General features: G+C 40.0%; 1 protein-coding gene across 2 annotated transcripts in view; it reads left to right on the plus strand.

Annotated features, from left to right (window-relative positions):
• Positions 1 to 18,523, plus strand: part of LOC143281555 (beta-1,4-glucuronyltransferase 1-like) — a 65,252-nt gene that overhangs the window by 40,060 nt on the left and 6,669 nt on the right. The window contains exons 4-5 of one of the 2 annotated variants that reach the window (XM_076586781.1): positions 4,802 to 4,858; positions 9,219 to 9,900. The exons of the other annotated variant lie outside the window; for it this stretch is intronic. Of the exons in view, the coding sequence (XP_076442896.1) occupies positions 4,802 to 4,858; positions 9,219 to 9,278 (117 nt within the window). The 3' untranslated portion in view covers positions 9,279 to 9,900. Of the gene's footprint in view, positions 1 to 4,801; positions 4,859 to 9,218; positions 9,901 to 18,523 lie in introns of those variants that run through there. 2 annotated transcript variants of the gene reach the window in all.

The following is an 18,523-nucleotide window of genomic DNA, read 5'->3' on the forward strand; positions in this document are numbered from 1 at the left end:
CCCCCAGGAGTAGGACATAAACGTGGCGGCAAACGGAGTTACTTTGGGTCGGTGAGGAGTTCGGGGCACGGAAAGTAGACGGTATCAGGTTATTCCCCCAAAACGGGTTGGAAATAATGGAGTCCGTCTGTCAGCACATAGGGCGGGGGAAGTTTGTGTGTTGGAATGTGTGGTTGTGTCAGTGGATATGTGTGTGTGTGTGTGTGTGTGTGTGTGCACGCGCGCGCTTGTGTTGGGCGGAGATGTAGGGATTACGGTTAGGGATGATGATTGGGTGAGTGAAGGGTAGGTAGAATCATTAATCCGCTCCATGACGTGTCTAGCAGCAGGTGCTTTTTAGTACTCTGTCCTCCGGCAGACTGCAGGCACCAGGGTTCTGCCGGCATCAACATCAAGAACTGAAGGCAGGAGTCTGTAGAGAGAGTAATGTAGTCTATTTGACTGAAGGAAGCCCTGCCACACTTCCGGGACATCACTTGGCCCGCACGCCGCTGTAATGTGACCTGGCGTCACCTTTGATCCGAATCATTTGTTTTTCCTGTCAGTCTGCTTCACTTTGTCCAACTTTGTGGCTGTCTGATTTTTTCATTACGGACGAAATCATTCTCTATAATCAATGGATCTGTTGTCGGACATTTCACGTTCACTGTATGTGTGTGTGTGTGAGATAGAGAGAGTCAGACAGACAGACAAGAACAAGAACAAGAACAAAACTTTAATCTCCAGGCCTCCGGCCCCTAGAAAGAGGTCAAAAGTACACAATATGGTGATCACTCAACCACAACAAAATGTAAAATACGTACTAACTTAACCTGTAGAACAAAAGTGCTTCTGGTGCATTGTAAATTAATTCTAACTTTCATCATTGTTGTCACAGAATTCCTGTCGTATCTTCAGGGCATTAAATATATAAACGCATAGTTTACGAATACTGTAAACAGAACCATTCTTCATCAAGTGAACATACGATTGACCTTCCGAGTTCAGATGTTTTTGCCGCAGGTCATTGTAAAGGACACAGTTGTTTATAAAATGGTTTTCATCTTCGATTACATTACAACGTTTACATGCGTAATTTGAATTACATTTGAATGTTCTTCTAAAAAATGATCCTTTTATTGGGAGCAAACCAAGCCGTAATTTTACTAAACAGTCCCTAAAACACTTTTTATCCACATATTCAAAATATTGCTCACACTGAAAACCAGTTTTAAACAGTCTGTAGTTATGATATATATCTTTAGACATTACTGACTCGTCCCACTCCTGCATAAATATATCTTTCATTCTTTGCTTAAATAATGACAAAAATGTTTGCTCACAACCAACGCCTTGTTGCAACCAGACATATCCAAACCCAAGTCTAAATAAAGTATTTTTTACTAAAGACACCCAGCATTTTTTTCCCCTTTCGTCTAAGTTAAACAACATCAAATATGCCTGTGTGGGTAATCGTTGCACGTCAGACAGACAGACAGAGACAAAGAGAGAGACAGAGACAGCGAAGGAAGGAGGGAGGAGTGAATAAGAAAGAGAGATCAAGAGAGAGAGGGATGGAGGGGGTGGTAAGGGAGAAAAGAGATGATTGGGGAAAACAAATCCTCAAACACTCATTATCCCGTCATTTCATGCTGAACCATTTGGTTCCAAACTTGAGATGTGGGTGGGGGGTGGGGTGGAGGGGGGGAGACGGGAAGGTGTGAAAGTGGGGGAGGTCAGGACTTTCCCTCCGCTCTACCCCCTACTGAATACCGCTATTATCTACTTCTTCACGTCATGTCACGTCCGTCTGGTCACACCTGACTGAGAGCAACTCTAATTCGTCTTTATTATTATTCCCGGTTCACCATTTACAGTTTCAAGTATTCATGGTTCGACAACTCTGGTCATGCTGTTATCCTTAGTGGCCTCTTGAAACTTTGACTCTTTGTCCTGCTTCGCCTACCAACCTTTCACACGCACGCACGCACGCACGCACGCGCACACACACACACACACACACACACACACACAGAATGCTGAGGGTGATAGGCGATTGGGATGAGGCAAATCGGGAATAAGCGAATCGGAATATATGCGTTTCATGGATGACGCACCTGACCGACTGACAGACCTTGCAGGGGTTCATCACCACGTAATGAGGCAGAAGTAAGCGGCTATCTTTCCGCTCCATTGACAGCGGAAACCCCTCACCTCCTGCCCCCTTTCCCCCACAGACCTGCATACAAATTATTGCTTCCCCCCCCCCCTCCTTCCCATCCTCTATCCCTTTGCGTTTCCACCATCCAGAGCTGCCAGTCATGTTGCCTTGTTGACGGGTGGGGTGGGGGTTGCCTAAGGCTTTCTCGCAATCCTATGCTTGCTACGCTTTCTCCAAATCCAGATCTTTCTTGCAGTCCCACGCATTCTCTCATTTTCCGAGAAAAAGTGGTTATAATTGCGAGAAAGTGTTGGACTGCGAAAAAGCAACCCGATATATTTCATTAAAAAAGAATATATATATATATATTTCCTTTGTATTCGGGGTTGGATTGACTTTTCATATCAGGGATCGTATTCATGGGGCGGGTGTAAACGGAAACATCCGGGCTAAACGTGTTGTCCGAGAGAATCCATCGAAAGTTGGTATTCATGGCGGAAGACTTTGACGAAGTCTGAGTCTAAACGCAGACTAAAATGGCTGAAATTTAGTCTAGCGATTTCGCTGGACGACACTCCGTATGACCGGACTTTGTAAGACAAATGGCGCGTTTATTTTTGTAAAGTAGTTCAGTCAACTAGAATGCACCTTCTAGAAGTGTATAATGATGATAGTGATGATGGTAATGATGATGATAATAATGATGATAGTTGTTATCAATAATAATAAAAATCAATAATGACAATGATAACAGTTTATTTCTATTGTGTCTCTCATCAAAATACAACAAAAAGAAACATAATACATAAAAATTATAATTACACACACACACACACACACACACACACACACACTGGTGCTTCAAAACATAACAACCACGTGCGTGCCGCACGATCGCACGTGTTAGTGATGCCCTACGGGCACAATGAACTCAAGCTGAATAAACCAAGCGTAAACTTCAATCCGTGCAGCAGCTGACAAACATGCGTATATGGGAACTTGGTCGGGAAATATCTTTCTAAATAAGAACGAAGGCGTTGCCAAGAGCAAATTGTGAGAAGTCCAGTCGTTCGTTGTCAGACCTTAACGCCCGTCCCATGAATACCGTCTTGCTGCAGCAAAAGTTTTGACGTTCAAAACCAGACGATTTGCTTTACGCCCTAAAGTCAGTCCTCAGGAATACGGCCCCAGAACTCTTAGAGGCGGGGGAACGACCACGCTTTCTCGGAGTCCCACGTTTCCTCGGGTGTGTGCTGAAGAAAGCGCATGACAGCCCGCAGCAGATGCGAGGGTGATGTTCGTGGACACTCCTGATGACCTGTACCATCTGGGCATTGACACCCTGGACTATTCGGCCTTGGGTCTGCAGAACTTTGTCCTACAGGAATTTAACGGAGGCCATAGACAGTGTACTCCTGCCCCATCAAACACTTCTAACCAGTCTGCCAGTGATTTTAAATTCTTGTTCCTTAATATGTGTGGTCTGAGGAACAGAATTAAACATCAAGAATTTATTGATTATATTAAACAGTTTGATTTTCTTCTTTTTGTTGTCGAAAACTGACAAGCAAGAGAGTCAGTATATTGAAGAAATGTTTAAAGACATTGGGTGTCACAGAATAGTAGTGTAGATCTGTTCGACGAGATTGAATCAACAGTAATGAATTACCAAAGCAAGCATGATTGTGATGTTCTTTTTGCAGATGACTTCAATGCATTCATTAAAACATTAAATAAAACGATGAAGCTGATTTTAGTCAGATTGGAGATAACACTTTATTAATGATATTTTTAGTACAAAATATGAACACGAGTGCATGAGTTAGATTACTAGATCTGTGTAAATCAGTTTCATTATTATTGACTATTTCATTAGTTCATATCCACTTTTCACCAAATTTTTTGATTTTGCTGTAGAGCCCTTAGATGCAATGCTTTCAGCTGTGCACAGTCCTTTGGTGTTATCTTTGACAGTTGATAGTTCAACGAGAATAGTTCTTACACATGGACATTCGATCACCAGCAAAAAGACAAAGACAGTGAAACCAGCACGATGATACAAGCATGGGATGACAACAAAACGGAGTCAAAGAAAAATTGGTCACAAAATTGACAACAGACTTTAATGATACAATACATGATATAGACACTCATGCAATCAATAATCAGATCACACACACGCTGATATCTTCAGCAGCAGAAATAGTCAGAATTATAAAATGTAACTTGATGACATCGGAATACTGAAGACAGAATAAACCATGGTCTGATAGTTGACAAAAGAGATCCGAGTATTTCAGACTCAACGCCTATCCGTGCAGATTTCACAATTAAAAGTAAAGCTTACAAGCTCACCTTTAGAACAGTAGAAAGAAATATGCAAAGGGAGTGGCGTATTGAAATGCGTTATTTAAAACACTTAACTCAAACAATTTTGGAGAAAAATAAAAAGAAGAACGTGACAATAGAATATCCTGATGATCAGAACTGTAATTTATCTACACATGTCCAGGTAGATTACGAAAACTCGATCATCATTAAATGCACCCATTACGGAAGAGGAGGTTATTAATGCTGTGTGCCGTCTCAAGAAAGTCAAAGTAACAGGAATTGATTTGGTTCGGAACGAATACATTAACAGTGTTCCTTTGTTTGTTCCAGTGTACTAAGTTGTTCACCAAAGTACCTGATGAAGGTTCTGTACCTGAGGAGTGGATGGTAGGTCTAATTTCGCCCTCATATAAAGGGAAGGGAGATCACTTTGACTGTAATGATTATAGAGGGATAACTTTGTTAAGCTTGGTTGGAATATTGTTTACAAATATTATAAACAGCAGACTGGATGAGTTTCTTGAATCCAATAATATACTTTCGGAAAACCAGGCATGTTTTAAACGACATCATTCTAATTTAGATCATGCTTTTGTGTTGAATTGATTTATATCTATCATAGAAAGAAACGAAAACTGTTCTGTGCATTTATTGATTTCAGAAAGGCTTTTGATTCCGTTTGAAGACAAGGGCTATGGGTTAAACCGTTAATTTAAGGTGTACTGTGTAAAGTTTTGTATAATTGTTAACATGTATGGAAAATCAAGTCATGTGTTTTTCTCATTGGACAGAATCTGATTACTTTCGTTGTTGTGTGGGTGTTAGACAAGGAGAAAATCTTTCTCCAATTCTATTTTCATTGTATCTCAGTGACTTAGAGGATTATGTTTTAAAGAATAACTGTCATTGAATAAATATTGGTCTGAATGACAATGAATTTTGAAATTACGTACACTTATTGATACTTTTATATGCAGTTGCCACACTTTTACTGGCGGAATCCAGAGACGATCTGCAGAAAGCTCTGGATTATTATTATTATTATTATTTATTATTATTTTTTTTTAATATCAATATTGGACATGAATTTCCAGCTAACAGAGTGAAAGGCTTTTTTCTAAGTTTATATTCAACAGTAATCCAGGCAAATTATTTTAATCTAAATATGCTATTGTATCATAAATAAGTCTGTTATTATCCCCAATATATCTGTGCCTCATGAAACCTGTCTGATCCTCGTTTGTAAGTCTTAGCAGCACAGTCTTCAGATGATTTGCAATGCTGGATGATCCAATTATATATATATATATATATATATATATATATATATATATATATATATATCATTCAGAAGTCGTATCGGTCACAAATGCTTTATAAAACATCTATCTTTGTCTGCGTTTGGTATGCATGTTATTATTGCTTGTTTTTGTACACAAGACATTTCCCCCTTTTTCAGAACAAGCATTTAGTGCCCGAACGGCCCTATTTTCCCCCAAAAGCATTTGAAAACTTCTGCACCAAATCCATCTGTTCCTGGGCTTTTGTTGTTTTTCATATTTCTCAGGGCATCATTTGCCACTTCTAATGTAATCTTCCCTTCTAGTTCATTTGCTTTATTAATGTTTAGTATGGGTATATTCTTGACCAAGTCATCTATCTTACAATCCTCGAAATTTGATTCCTCATATAAAAAATAATAAAATCTTTTACCTCTTGCAGAATATTTTCTTGTTTGCTTAAGATATTACTATCCTTGTCAATATGCTTTGCCATATTCTTACTTATTAAATATAATGTCGCTTCTCTAAATTGCAAAAAATATTTTGTTACTTTCTCACCCTCATTATATCCATCTGGCTCTTCACCTAAATAATACCCCCTCAATTATCTTTTCTTGAGCATTCTTGATTGTTCCGTATTTGATTTTAATTGTTCTAAATCTTCCTCTTCTATATGATAATTTGCTTCAGGTATCTGAATATCTTTTTCTAATCTATCCTCTTCTTCATTTTTTTTTTCTCTTCTTTTTCATAGTTGCATGAGATATTGTTTTTGATCTGAACAAAATGTCCAAGAACAAATCGTCAGACACAATGAGTTGCAAATCAAAGGAACCGTGTCAACAGTATCTCAAGCATAAGGACTTCATGCATACTCTTCTTTAACGTTTTTAATCTCTCCGTTAATTTCTTCAAGGTAAGTCTTGTCTTTAATAACGACATATTGCATTTCCAAAATGTATTTCGTTTCACTATTTCGCCTGACTGCAACTTCATGAGTATAAGAGGATGATCTGTTCTATAGCCACATTCAGTGTCTGTATCTTCAATATAAGTAATAACATGATCTGAAATGAGAAAGAAATCAAGTCTAGCTTGTTGAAACGGCTTACTTCTCCTTCATGTGTACCTTTGACAATCAGGATTGAAATCTCGCCGTATGTCATTAAGTTCAAAATCAATGATGATGTTCTCAGGTACTTTTCTACCTTTAAGATTATTAATGCACTTGCAATTGCAATAGTCTTTATTTGGGTCAAGAACCAAATTTAAGTCTCCAGTCATGTTTATATTGTTAATATTGGAATCCATGACTTTTTGTTTTAAAGACATATAAAACTCTGGGTCATCCTTGTTTGGGCCATACGCATTAGCTAAGAGGACTTCTGTACTTCCAGTTTCAATAAGCAACATTATTTAATTTCCATTATTTCCTTTTAAGACCCGTTTAACTTCCAGCTCAAAATTATTATTGAAAAAAAAATTACACCTCTAGAGTTAGAAACATAGCTTGAGAAATAACCTTGATAGCCCCATTCTGATATGATATAATGTTCCATTTTTTCCTCAGAGTGAGTATCCTGTAAAAAGTAGACAGAAAAAGTCTTGCTTTTCAAATAATGAAAGACATCCCTTCTTTTTGTGTATTGTTGAGACCCTGACAATTAACTGACGCAACTGTAAGTGAATTATTCATTTTGTTGGAGAGTGTTTTTACTTTTATAGATGACAACCCACAGAATCCAACATGAAATCCATCATTAGATGACAACCACTCATCCAGATCAATAATATAATATTATCTAATATTGGTCTCTAATAACAGTCTCCAGATTTTTAAAATATTCCAAGATCATAAGCAAAGTTCAATAGCGCTAAAAACAAAAACAAAAACAAACTAAACAACACAACACATGACACTCAGACAATAAAAAAGTTAACCCCCTACCCCTCCCCCCCCCAAAAAAAAAATAAGAAAAGAAAAGAATAGCGAATTGTATGTAGCCTGGGATTACAAGCCCTATATGAGCATGCAGTGATCTCATGGTAATTACGAAACTAAGAGTATTTAGTCTTTTTTTCCCCAACAAATGAAATAGCCTCAAAATGTTTTTATCAACTAAGTGACACAGTGTTATAGACATTAACACTTTCACAACATGTTGAAAATAAAGGGAAAAGATCGAATAAAGTTCGAAACAAGAGAAGATCATAGAAAATAATGTATGAAGTGCAGTTTGTGTACATTCATGCGTGTGTATGTGTCCGTGTGTGTGTGTGTGTGTGTGTGTGTGTGCGCGCGCGCGCGCCTGCCTGGGTACATAGTGTACAAGAGGAACTGATAGAGGACGGCAGCTGGATGCACCCGGAAGAAGGAAACTCACAGAGAAAACACGTTCGCTCTCCTGCTAAAACAGCATAACGATAGAAGTTTCAAAACACCGTCACAAATCACAAACTATAACTCAGCTTTCTAATGACAAAAGCTTTATATACGAAGTTCACAACATTCGTCACTGTTGGATTGTTTTCGGCAACCATCAGTTGTTTCTTGCAAGAGCGACAATTTTTGAGGGGTATCATTCTTCTGGAGTTGAGTGTCATCAGCATAAGAAGGATGACTGACGTTATGGCGGTTGATAATTTCAGCGAGAGGAGCAGTGTAGTGTGAAGAGCACTGGGCCTATCCCTATGGGACTCCATGTTCGATTTTAACGGGTTCAGACTGGAAATGATCAACAATGACAGACTGGAATCGATCAGTGATATAAGATTTGAACCAGTTTAGAACAGTGCCGTTGATACCAAATGTAAAATGAAGAGGGGAAAGAAGGATTGAATGGTCTATCGTGTCAAAGGCGGATGAAGTCGAGAAGAGTGAGAAGGGAAATTTTTCCGGAGTTGGACGCTAGCAGTAGATTATTCAGGATGCAGTCACCACCAACATTTCGAAAGCGCAAGATACATGTCAACGTCTTTCATTGATGTGACTCTATCACGTTTATTTGTCACATAATCAGACACTATCTTATTGACGAATTGTTCTCATCTTTTCTTCTTCCCAATTGTACTTCTGCACTCGCTTGAAACATTGGTTTTTGTGTCATAACCTCATCGGTTTTGATTTTGAAGGACAGTGAAAAGCTAAATATTCGGATTCAACCATAGGGGTCAAGTTTAAACTGACGCATCTTGACAACAAGTTACGAGAAACAACAAAATAATCAAAAACGCTGCAGCCGCTATGAAACTTAGAAGTGAAGTTACTCCGAAAACAAGGATTTCAAGCCATTCAGTATTGTTAAAACGAGATCTTTTCAGATATCAAAAGAGTTAATAAAACAATTGCTTGACAGTCTGGCATTTTCATCTAGGGGGTGGGTTTTATTATCGCTGTCATCACTATCACTCATAACATATATATATATATATATATATATATATACATGTCAATTTCTTTGCAGTTTGTTTCCTTGCTGCTGCCCTGGGTAGGGCACCGTCATTGGTGCCTGCAGTTTGGATAGTCATCGCTGAGGAACATTTTGGAACATTTTGAGTCTCTACGTATCGTTTGTGCTTTGGAGACACTGACGTGATCTGCTCTACCTCTCCTCCTTCCTCTCCCCCACTCCCCAACAGTCCTACCGTGCTCTTTGTCACGGGAAGCACAGTCGAGAGGACGAGTGCCCAACCCAAACCACGAACACGGGGGAAGCTGCAGCGCTCGTTGTCGGACAAGGACCTGGTTCACTGCTAGCCCGTGGAGTTTTTGAACTCAGGGAACTCTAGGACGTAGAAACAGCTGGCACCTCTCCTCGTTCCTCAGTTATCCTCCCACAGAGCCAGATCAGCATCCTTCATCTGACCATGGTCTGCTTCCTGCGGATGGTTGATGCTGCATGCGCGTAGGTCTGATTGAGCGTGACGTAGGTCTGATTGAGCGTGGGAGACGTGTGCGTGGCATGACTGTTGTCAGGGAAGGGTGTGTCTGAGGATCGGTGGCAGGGGATTGGGAATCCTGGTGGTCCTAGGGGTAGGATCAGAAACCCTGGTGGTACTGGGGGTAGGATCAGGAGACAGGCATTTTTTCATATTTTTCTTAAAACGAGTGGAAGGTTATTCCATAAATTTCCTCCAGAGTATAGGAAGCTGGATTTATAAAGGTTGTTTCTAATTCTAGTTCGAGGTATACATAACGTATGATTGTGTCTGTGGTCATTAGTTTTAAAAGTTTCTGTAATCTTTTGGGGAGCATTTCCATATATCACAATATGCATGCAAACAGCCTTGTTGAAGAACAGCCTGTTGTGGAAAGATAATACATTAAGTAGTTTATAATCCATATGGGTCAAGGAACTTGACTTCAACAATACTAATTTTAATGCTCTTTTATACATACGATGAATAAATTTTGAGTTTGTATTGCTGCAGTTGTCCCGTAAAGTTGATGCATAATCGATGATTGGCAGAACATGAGCACAGAAAAAAAGCTTTCGTGAATGAACATCAAGGATCTTTTTTATTTTTGCTAACTGACGTATTTTGCTAGAGACGTTTTCCTAAGTAAGTCATATGGTCAGTCCAAGAGAGATCTTTGTCAATAAAGACACCCAAAATTTTATGTGATTCTACCTCTTCAATTCTGTTTACTCCTAGGAAAAGTGGTTTGAATATGTGTTTCATCCTTTGTCTTTTTTGTCGTGCTGCTACATACATACATTTAGTTTTCTGTGTGTTTTAGGACATATGATTTAATTGTGTCCAGTCACTAAGTCTCTGAATGTTGTCTTGAAGATCATCTGTGAGTTTACAGGCATCTGAATTGTTTGAATGCAGGGAAGTGTCATCTGCGAACATTTCACATTTACATGTCATAGAACAAGGCAAGTCATTAACATAAACAGAAAATAATATTGGCCCTAAGATGGATCCCTGTGGTACTCCATGTTTGATTGATTTGAATTTTGAGGTTTGATTATTTACTGCTACTAACTGTTTCCTGTCTGAAAGAAAAGATTCTATGAGTAAAATCTGGTGTTAAATTGTACACTTCTAATTTACGAATTAACAACGGATGACTGATTATATCAAAGGCTTTTCAAAATCTATAAAAAGAAGACCTGTGAATTTGTTTTAAACTACAGAAGAGTGCAGCGTGTACTCCCAGTCCAGTCTGTCAGAGTGCTTGTGTACTCAAAACGATGATGTTTCAGCATAACATAGGTGTAATAGCCGATAAATTGAAAACTTGAAAATTTTTTACACCATTGAATGCATAATTTCTTTGCCGTGATCTACATAGTGATCGGTTGAACGATCATGAAACGGTAAATTAGTAATTAACAAAAAACTGATAATTTCCGGAGAGCTCTTTCACAAAGCCGCCTCTCAGTTCGTGAGCACACCTCACGTCCTGTGTGTGTGTGTGTAGGGTATATTTTGTGTCTTTTTTCTAGGTTATTCATAGTATTATTCATATGTATGTATTGGTGGATACAGATTTTGTTTTCCACTTCTATGTCATGTGCTCTTGTGTAGTATAACACGCTACTGTGTGTACTGTTTCATGTTAGGCGCTAGAGCCCATCTGTGGGGAGTTTGCGCCATATGAGTACAATATATTATTATCATTATTGTTATTACGTATGTTTGTGTGTATGAATGTATGTATGTATGCTGCCTCCGTGTGGTGCCAGTAGAGATAGGAACCCCGCCTTCTGGAAATTCTATTCTAGAGGCACATTGTATTTATCACTCCTATTGTTTAGTCCAAAGAGTGCGAAAAAGACACACACAGAGCGAGCGAGAGATGAATTTTTCCCCAGGGAACTGAGATAAGCACAATGCGAAGAATGTTTTTTTCTATCCTGCCCTGGAAAAAACACCCCAAAAATCAACAACCAAATAGCATAATAAAAAAGAAAGAAAGAAAGAAAGAAATCGAGATCTGAAGCTCAGAGAGAGAGAGAGAGAGAAGAAATAATATCAATTTAACACACACACACGCACGCACGCACGCACGCGCGCGCGCGCGCACACACACACACACACACACACACACCTTATCAACCGCTGGATCTTTATCATAATGATAATTATAATCACCATAATGACTATCATTATATCTACATTCACTTTTTACTCTAACTACTGGCGAGAAAATGTGCAGTTTGTCTCGGCACTTATATGAAGAGCGACAATATATCCTGTGAGGGTCTGCACATATTGTCGGAACAGGGTGGAGTGGGTTTTGTGCGCCACATCATTTTCATTTGTGCTCTGACTGACGAACGGAGGAAAAAGTTGCATGTCTAGACTGAAAGTACTTTCCTTTGCACAGCAAAGACAGTCTCTCCGCTTGTCACAGGACGAACGAATGAAGCCTTTTTCTGTTGAGGGAAAAAGCACAACTGGCTATTCATCCTTCCACCATGAAAAAGGAAAGTATAACAAACTCATCATTCAAAATCATAACATTACATAGGTATATTTCAGATTTTGTCAAAAAAAGATGAAGAGCATAAGTAGATGCATAAATATTACTTCGAACACACACACACACACACACACACACACACAGAGAGAGAGAGAGAGAGAGAGGTTAAGACATTATATTTGCAAACTGTTTCATGAGTTTCGAATGATCTCTCTCTCTCTCTCTCTCTCTCTCTCTCTCTCTCTCTCTCTCTCTATATATATATATATATACAAACTGTTTCATGAGTTCCGAATGATATATATATATATATATATATATATATATATATATACAAATACACACCATCCATGTCACCTCATTTCGGATGCATGAAGAGTGGGAGAGAGAGATAGTGGGGAGGGGGGCCGGGGGGGGGGGGGGGGTTGAGAAAGAGTAGTCATGAGTGATTTATATAATTTGTAATATTTTCGTTTATGTAAAGCGCGCGCGCGCACATACAGACATTAAAGCTAGTTGGACATTTAGAATGGCTGATATATTCCATAATAAACCGCCTGACTAGATTTAGATAGATCAGTTCTTGGACGGGGTAACATAATCTACAGACGTGGTGACGTGTCGTTTGTTTGAAATTTACTTACAATTGAGAGTGGGGCATAACCACAAACACTCTCTCTCTCTCTCTCTCTCTCAAAAACAACAACAAAACAAAAAACAAAAAAAACCGTGCTCCATTTTTAGAGGCACCAAGCAAAACGGGAATGCGGACGACGGGGAATGGTGGATCATTCTGTTTTTATTTTCCCACTGACGACAAACAGGCAGATCGTGCCGTGTTTGTGTCTGGCATAGAAGATACACAGGCGGATAGAATCGGAATAGAAGACACAAAGGTAAATTCTGCTGAGATTGACAGGCACTGAAGAAACACATATTCTGCTACAATTGTTTTTGCCACGGATGATGTACTGTACAGCAGATTGCGTTATGGTTGTTTTGGCATTGTTGATTGCAGATTATAAATGTTTCGTCACACAGGCAGACATAATGCTATTATTTTGTTCACGGAAGCAACAGACAGAGAGAATCTCTGATTGTTTTTTTGGTATTGAACATACAAAAGCAGATAGAATCTGCTGAGTGTTCTTGGCATTGAACATACACAAGCAGATAGAATCTGCCATAATTGTTTTCGTAAATTGAAGATAGACAGGCATATTGTGATTAAATCTGCTTTTTAGGCTCAAGAGATACAAAGAAAGACACGATAAACTGACAGACAAAAACAGACCGACGAAATCACACGCGCACGCACGCAGCAGGTGCATTTAGAGATAGTCAAATGTCATAAACAGATGTGGATATCCTTCCCTGCCACTCTCCCCTTTTCTCTGATAAAATGAAAGGTCGCCGGCAGACCTTTAGTAGTACAAACCACACACAAACACACACACACACACACACACACACTCTCATATGACCTCTTCCAACTCTACTGCTCCCAAACTTCCCTCCAGAGTCTCGATCTGTACCTCTATCTCTCCATGCGTGTGTGTGTGTGTGTGTGTCTGTCTGTCTGTCTGTCTGTCTGTGTCTATGTATGTGTATGTGTATAAATGGAATCAGGTCCGCTTCTATCTCTGTCTTCTGAATCCTCACTCTTTCTCCCTCTACCCCTCATCTCTCTCTCTTCCCATCCTCTCTCTCTTTCTCACTCTTTTCGCGTCTCTCTCTCTCTCTCTCTCTCTCTCTCTGAGACAGAAAGAGTAGATGCGAAGAGAAAGAGATAAAGGATGGGAAGAGAGAGAGATGAGGGGTAGAGGGAGAAAGAGTGAGGATTTAGAACACACACACACACACACACACACACACAATCAATCAGGGGAGAGATGAGAGAATGGAGCTGCACGGGGGAACAGTGAAAGATTGTGTATGTGAGTTGTGGGGGAAGCTATATGAATGCTAAGGAGCATGTATGATACTGTTAAAGCTAAAGGAAGATGTGGTGATAAACTTACAGAATACATCAATTGTACAAGTGGTGTAAAACATTGATATGTTTGTAGTCCTGTGCTGTTTTCACTGTTTGTTCATGAACTGGCTCTCGAAATAATTAAGAATTGTTGGGTTCGTGCAAGACTGGACAATAGCCTTGTAGAGTTGTTCATACTTTTGTTTGCTGATGACATTTTGTTATTATCCGAAACAGTTGTTGGCATCCAGTCTCAGTTAAACAGTTTAGCTAGAGGGACTTCAAATTTGAAGCTGAAAGTGAATTTGAGTAAAAGCAACATTGTAGTATTTAGAAAAGATTTTTTTTTTTTTTTGCTTGCAAGAGACAAATGGTATTAGAATGGTACTCGGATGGAAGTTGTGAATTCATATACCTTGTTTGTTGTTTTTTTTTCAATGAAACTTATTTTTACGTTTGCTTGTGACGATCTGCCCTGCATGGCTAAAAGATCTCTTCTGTCTATATCAAGTAAGTTGTACAAACTTAACAATACTTCTCTGAACGTACATAAAAGTTGTTTGATACTCAAATACAGCCAGTGGCTCTCTATGGAGCTGAATTATGGGGCCTTGAAACTAGTTCATCAGTGGTCGAGAAAGTTCGTTTATTTGCATTAAAAGGATACTTTGGCGTCAGCATGAAAACTCCAAACGATTTAGTGTATCGAGAACTTGAAAGGTTTCCTATTTATATCAATATCAGTTGTTCAAAGTATAAGGTATTTGTTCAGATTAGTACAAATGGATGAAAATAGATTACCGTCAAAAGCTTATGAATCACTGTTGTTACTGGGCGAAAAAGGAAAAAACCAACTGCGTAACAAAAGTTCAAAACGTTCTGTGTAATAATGGGTTCTTGAATGTTTGGGAATATCATGGGATGGGATGCATGCAAACTTTTATGATGACATTCAGGCAATGACTCATTGATGTTAGATGGCAACAGTTGGAAGAACACATAAATTCAAGTGATAGGTTTTGCCTTTCTGGAAACTTTAAGACACTCCCCACCGTCGAACCTTACATCTTGTTGAATATGAATAGTCATATCAGGTATGCATTGACAAAATTTAGATTGAGGATTTCCGAGACTGCTGTACACAGTTCCCGATACAATTATGGGAAAGTTTAAATATGTCCATTGTGTAAAGAAGAAATTGAGGATTAAATCCACTTTGTATTTCGTTGCCACTAGCTTCACGATTTAAGAACGAAATTTATACCACACATTTATCATGGTAGACAAAACTTGGTTTCGTTCCAAATGCTCTTGCCATCAAAAAATAGAAATTCAATAACTAAATCGTCTCTTTATATATATACAGAGCTTTGAAGAGGCATGAGAATGCAATAGTATAATGTTCGATGTCAAAGAGTATGGAAATGACGATTGTTTTTTTGTTTTTCTCTCTTGGAGTCTCCATATTTACATGTTCATGCGATACTTTTTGTTCGTATGCTGTTTGTATGTTAGTATTCATAACACTATATAGGATATAAAATATTGTTTACTTTTGTTTAACCCCTTCAAATGGAGCGATGGCCTTATATTGAACATACCGTCCGTACTTCAGTTTGCGTTTCTCTCTCTCTCTCTCTCTCTCTCTCTCTCTGTCCACGTACAAACCAGACACTTGTTCAATACCAGACACGTCGCAAGCCAGTTTAGAGTTAATGTTTCCCACTTTCCACACACACGATAACTACTGAGTTGACTTGTACAGGACTCGATTATCCCGCTACGCCAGGCTCTCTCCCCATTCCCTTCCCCTCCCCCTCACCCCCCAACATCCTTATCCTCCCACACATCTGATTCACGATGCCGACGGGCTGTTTGTTTACATGTCTGTGTAATCAGGACTGAGAGTGAAATCCGTGAACATAGATCGGCGAGTCAGGTAACTTGAGATGACTGGCAACCGCAGTTGAGCCACTAATTCTCCTCGTCGCGCAATAGGCCACAAAAGCATCGGTGATGAAAACCCGTCCTATTTATAAAACTGACCTTGTCTGGACATGATTCAGGGAAAAAAAAACAAGGGGTAGGGGAGTCGATCTTGTCTAGCTGCTAATGACCCCGCGGGTCATTCTAGACCAGCCAAGAATTACCTCTACTCGGGGTAAACAAAAATCCAGCTGCAGGGGAATCAGTGGGTGTGTGTGTGTGGGGGGGGGGGGGGGGGGGGGTATTTTTAGGCTGTTACACCGGGCCTCCAGGATTAGAGGTGGATGGGGGAGGGGACGATTTGGACTGGGGCGGGGGAAGTCAGGGATCTCCAGAGGGATGATCATGTGTATTGCAGGCACAGATCTGTAGATCTGAATCTACCCATGTGATATCCCACGTCAGTGAAAAGTTGCTTTGTGTGTGTGTGCTAGGGGAAGGGGAAGAGGGGGGATAAAGAGCGGCGTCTTCGGGATTGGATGGTGCGTCGCTTGTTGCAGCATATGATATTGTCGCTGGGCATATACTGTCGCCGGCGACAATTTATGCCGACATTCACGGCACATTAATGTCGCACTCGGCGCATATTGTCGCCAGCAACAATAAATCTAAGCCGGGAGTGTCACTGCAGAAAATCAAATGACACCAGCGACAGTGTATGCCGGCGACTACATTTGCTGCAACAGTTGTATGGGGGGTGGGGGGACACTTGTATTTGACGCATCACATGCTGAAACGTGATCTTGTGTTTCATGGAGATCTCTTTAGATACTGAGATACAGGTAATCGGATACAGGGCTGTTTACTTATGTGCATTTCTTTTTTGACGGTACCGGCGTCTTACAACAGGCATAAAACAACAGGTTGCGCTGTAATGGCTGCTTGTTTATGTGATGGAGTAATCGTGTTTCTGTATGCCGAGCATAATGGATTGTGATTACAGCGAACTTCAGTAAGGCTGAATCATTTGCATTCCCATTATGAATCTCTCTCTCTGTCTCTGTCTCTCTCTCTCTCCCCCTCTCACTCTCTCTGTCTCTGTCCGTCTGTCAGTCACTCTCTCTCTCTCTCCTTCCCTATCTCTCTCTCTCTCTCTCCCTCTCTCCTGATGAGATGAGAGGGCGCTACTATAGAATAACGGTTTGTGTGTGCGAGCCAGCTGTCTGAGCCAGTCAGTTCGTGTCTCACTTTATTTGGCGACCAGTCACTTACTGCACAGCTCGTGTCATACTGCAGATAGCAAATTTTGTTGTATTCGTGGTCTTCGCGTGAATGGTTTCAGTTCTAAATTCCTTCTCGGACACCCATTTTTAGAAACTTTATTTGTGTGAAATTTGGACTTTTTTCCTGGAAAGTGTGTCGCGATAGTGCAGCGCCACCCTTTTAATTTTTTTTCTGTCTGCTAGTGTATTTGTTTTACCATCAAAGGTGATTTTTGTGTACGGAATTTTGCCAGTAACAAGACCAGCACCCAAACCACCACTCAAGGTCAAGTGGATGGGGGGAAGGGGGTGTGGGGGGAGGAGTAAAACCAGTCCGTGTGGATTGGAACTCGTGGACACTTCGCATGCGAGTCAAGCACATTACCACAAAGTCACCGCTCTGCTTGTATGTGTACATTATATATATATATATATATATATATATATATATATATATATATATATAAAGAGAAAAAAGAAAACAAACACATCAATCTGTCAAATAGTCCAAATTTCGGAACGTTCACGTTCCTTCCTCAAGCGTAAGTTGTTTACATCTTACCAGGGTCACTCTTACGCAGCTATTATGACGCAAGCACGCCATTACGTACAAGTTGTGATAGAAGCCCTATACAAGAATTCCAACAGTGCAGTGCTCCTCAGCAACCAACTAGGGGAGTTTTTCAAAACGACCGTTGGTGTCAGACAAGGCTGTATCCTCTCTCCTGTGTTGTTTAATCTCTTGTTGGAAAGGATAATGCAGGAGGCACTGGAAAACCATGAGACTTCTATCTCCATTGGTGGCAGACGAATATGCAACCTTGCTGATGATATAGATCTGATGGGGGGAACGAACCAAGAACTGCAGGAACTTACCAACAGACTTGTTGATAGAGCGGGTGCTTACGGAATGGAGGTCAGCACAGATAAATCCAAAACTATGGTAAACAGCGTGAACATGGACCATGGCACTATTTTCATGAACGGAGAACAACTGGAAGATGTCGGGAACTTCAAATATCTAGGAGCACACTCTGACAGAAGATGGAAGCAGCAAAGCAGAAATAAGAATTCGCGTTGGCACAGCCACTGCAGCCATGACCAAACTGAACAGAGTGTGGAAAAGTAACATCCGATTCTCCACAAAATTCAAACTCTACAAAGCCCTGG

Source organism: Babylonia areolata, chromosome 4 (assembly GCF_041734735.1).
Source record: "Babylonia areolata isolate BAREFJ2019XMU chromosome 4, ASM4173473v1, whole genome shotgun sequence".
Classification (NCBI taxonomy): Eukaryota; Metazoa; Mollusca; class Gastropoda; order Neogastropoda; family Buccinidae; genus Babylonia; species Babylonia areolata.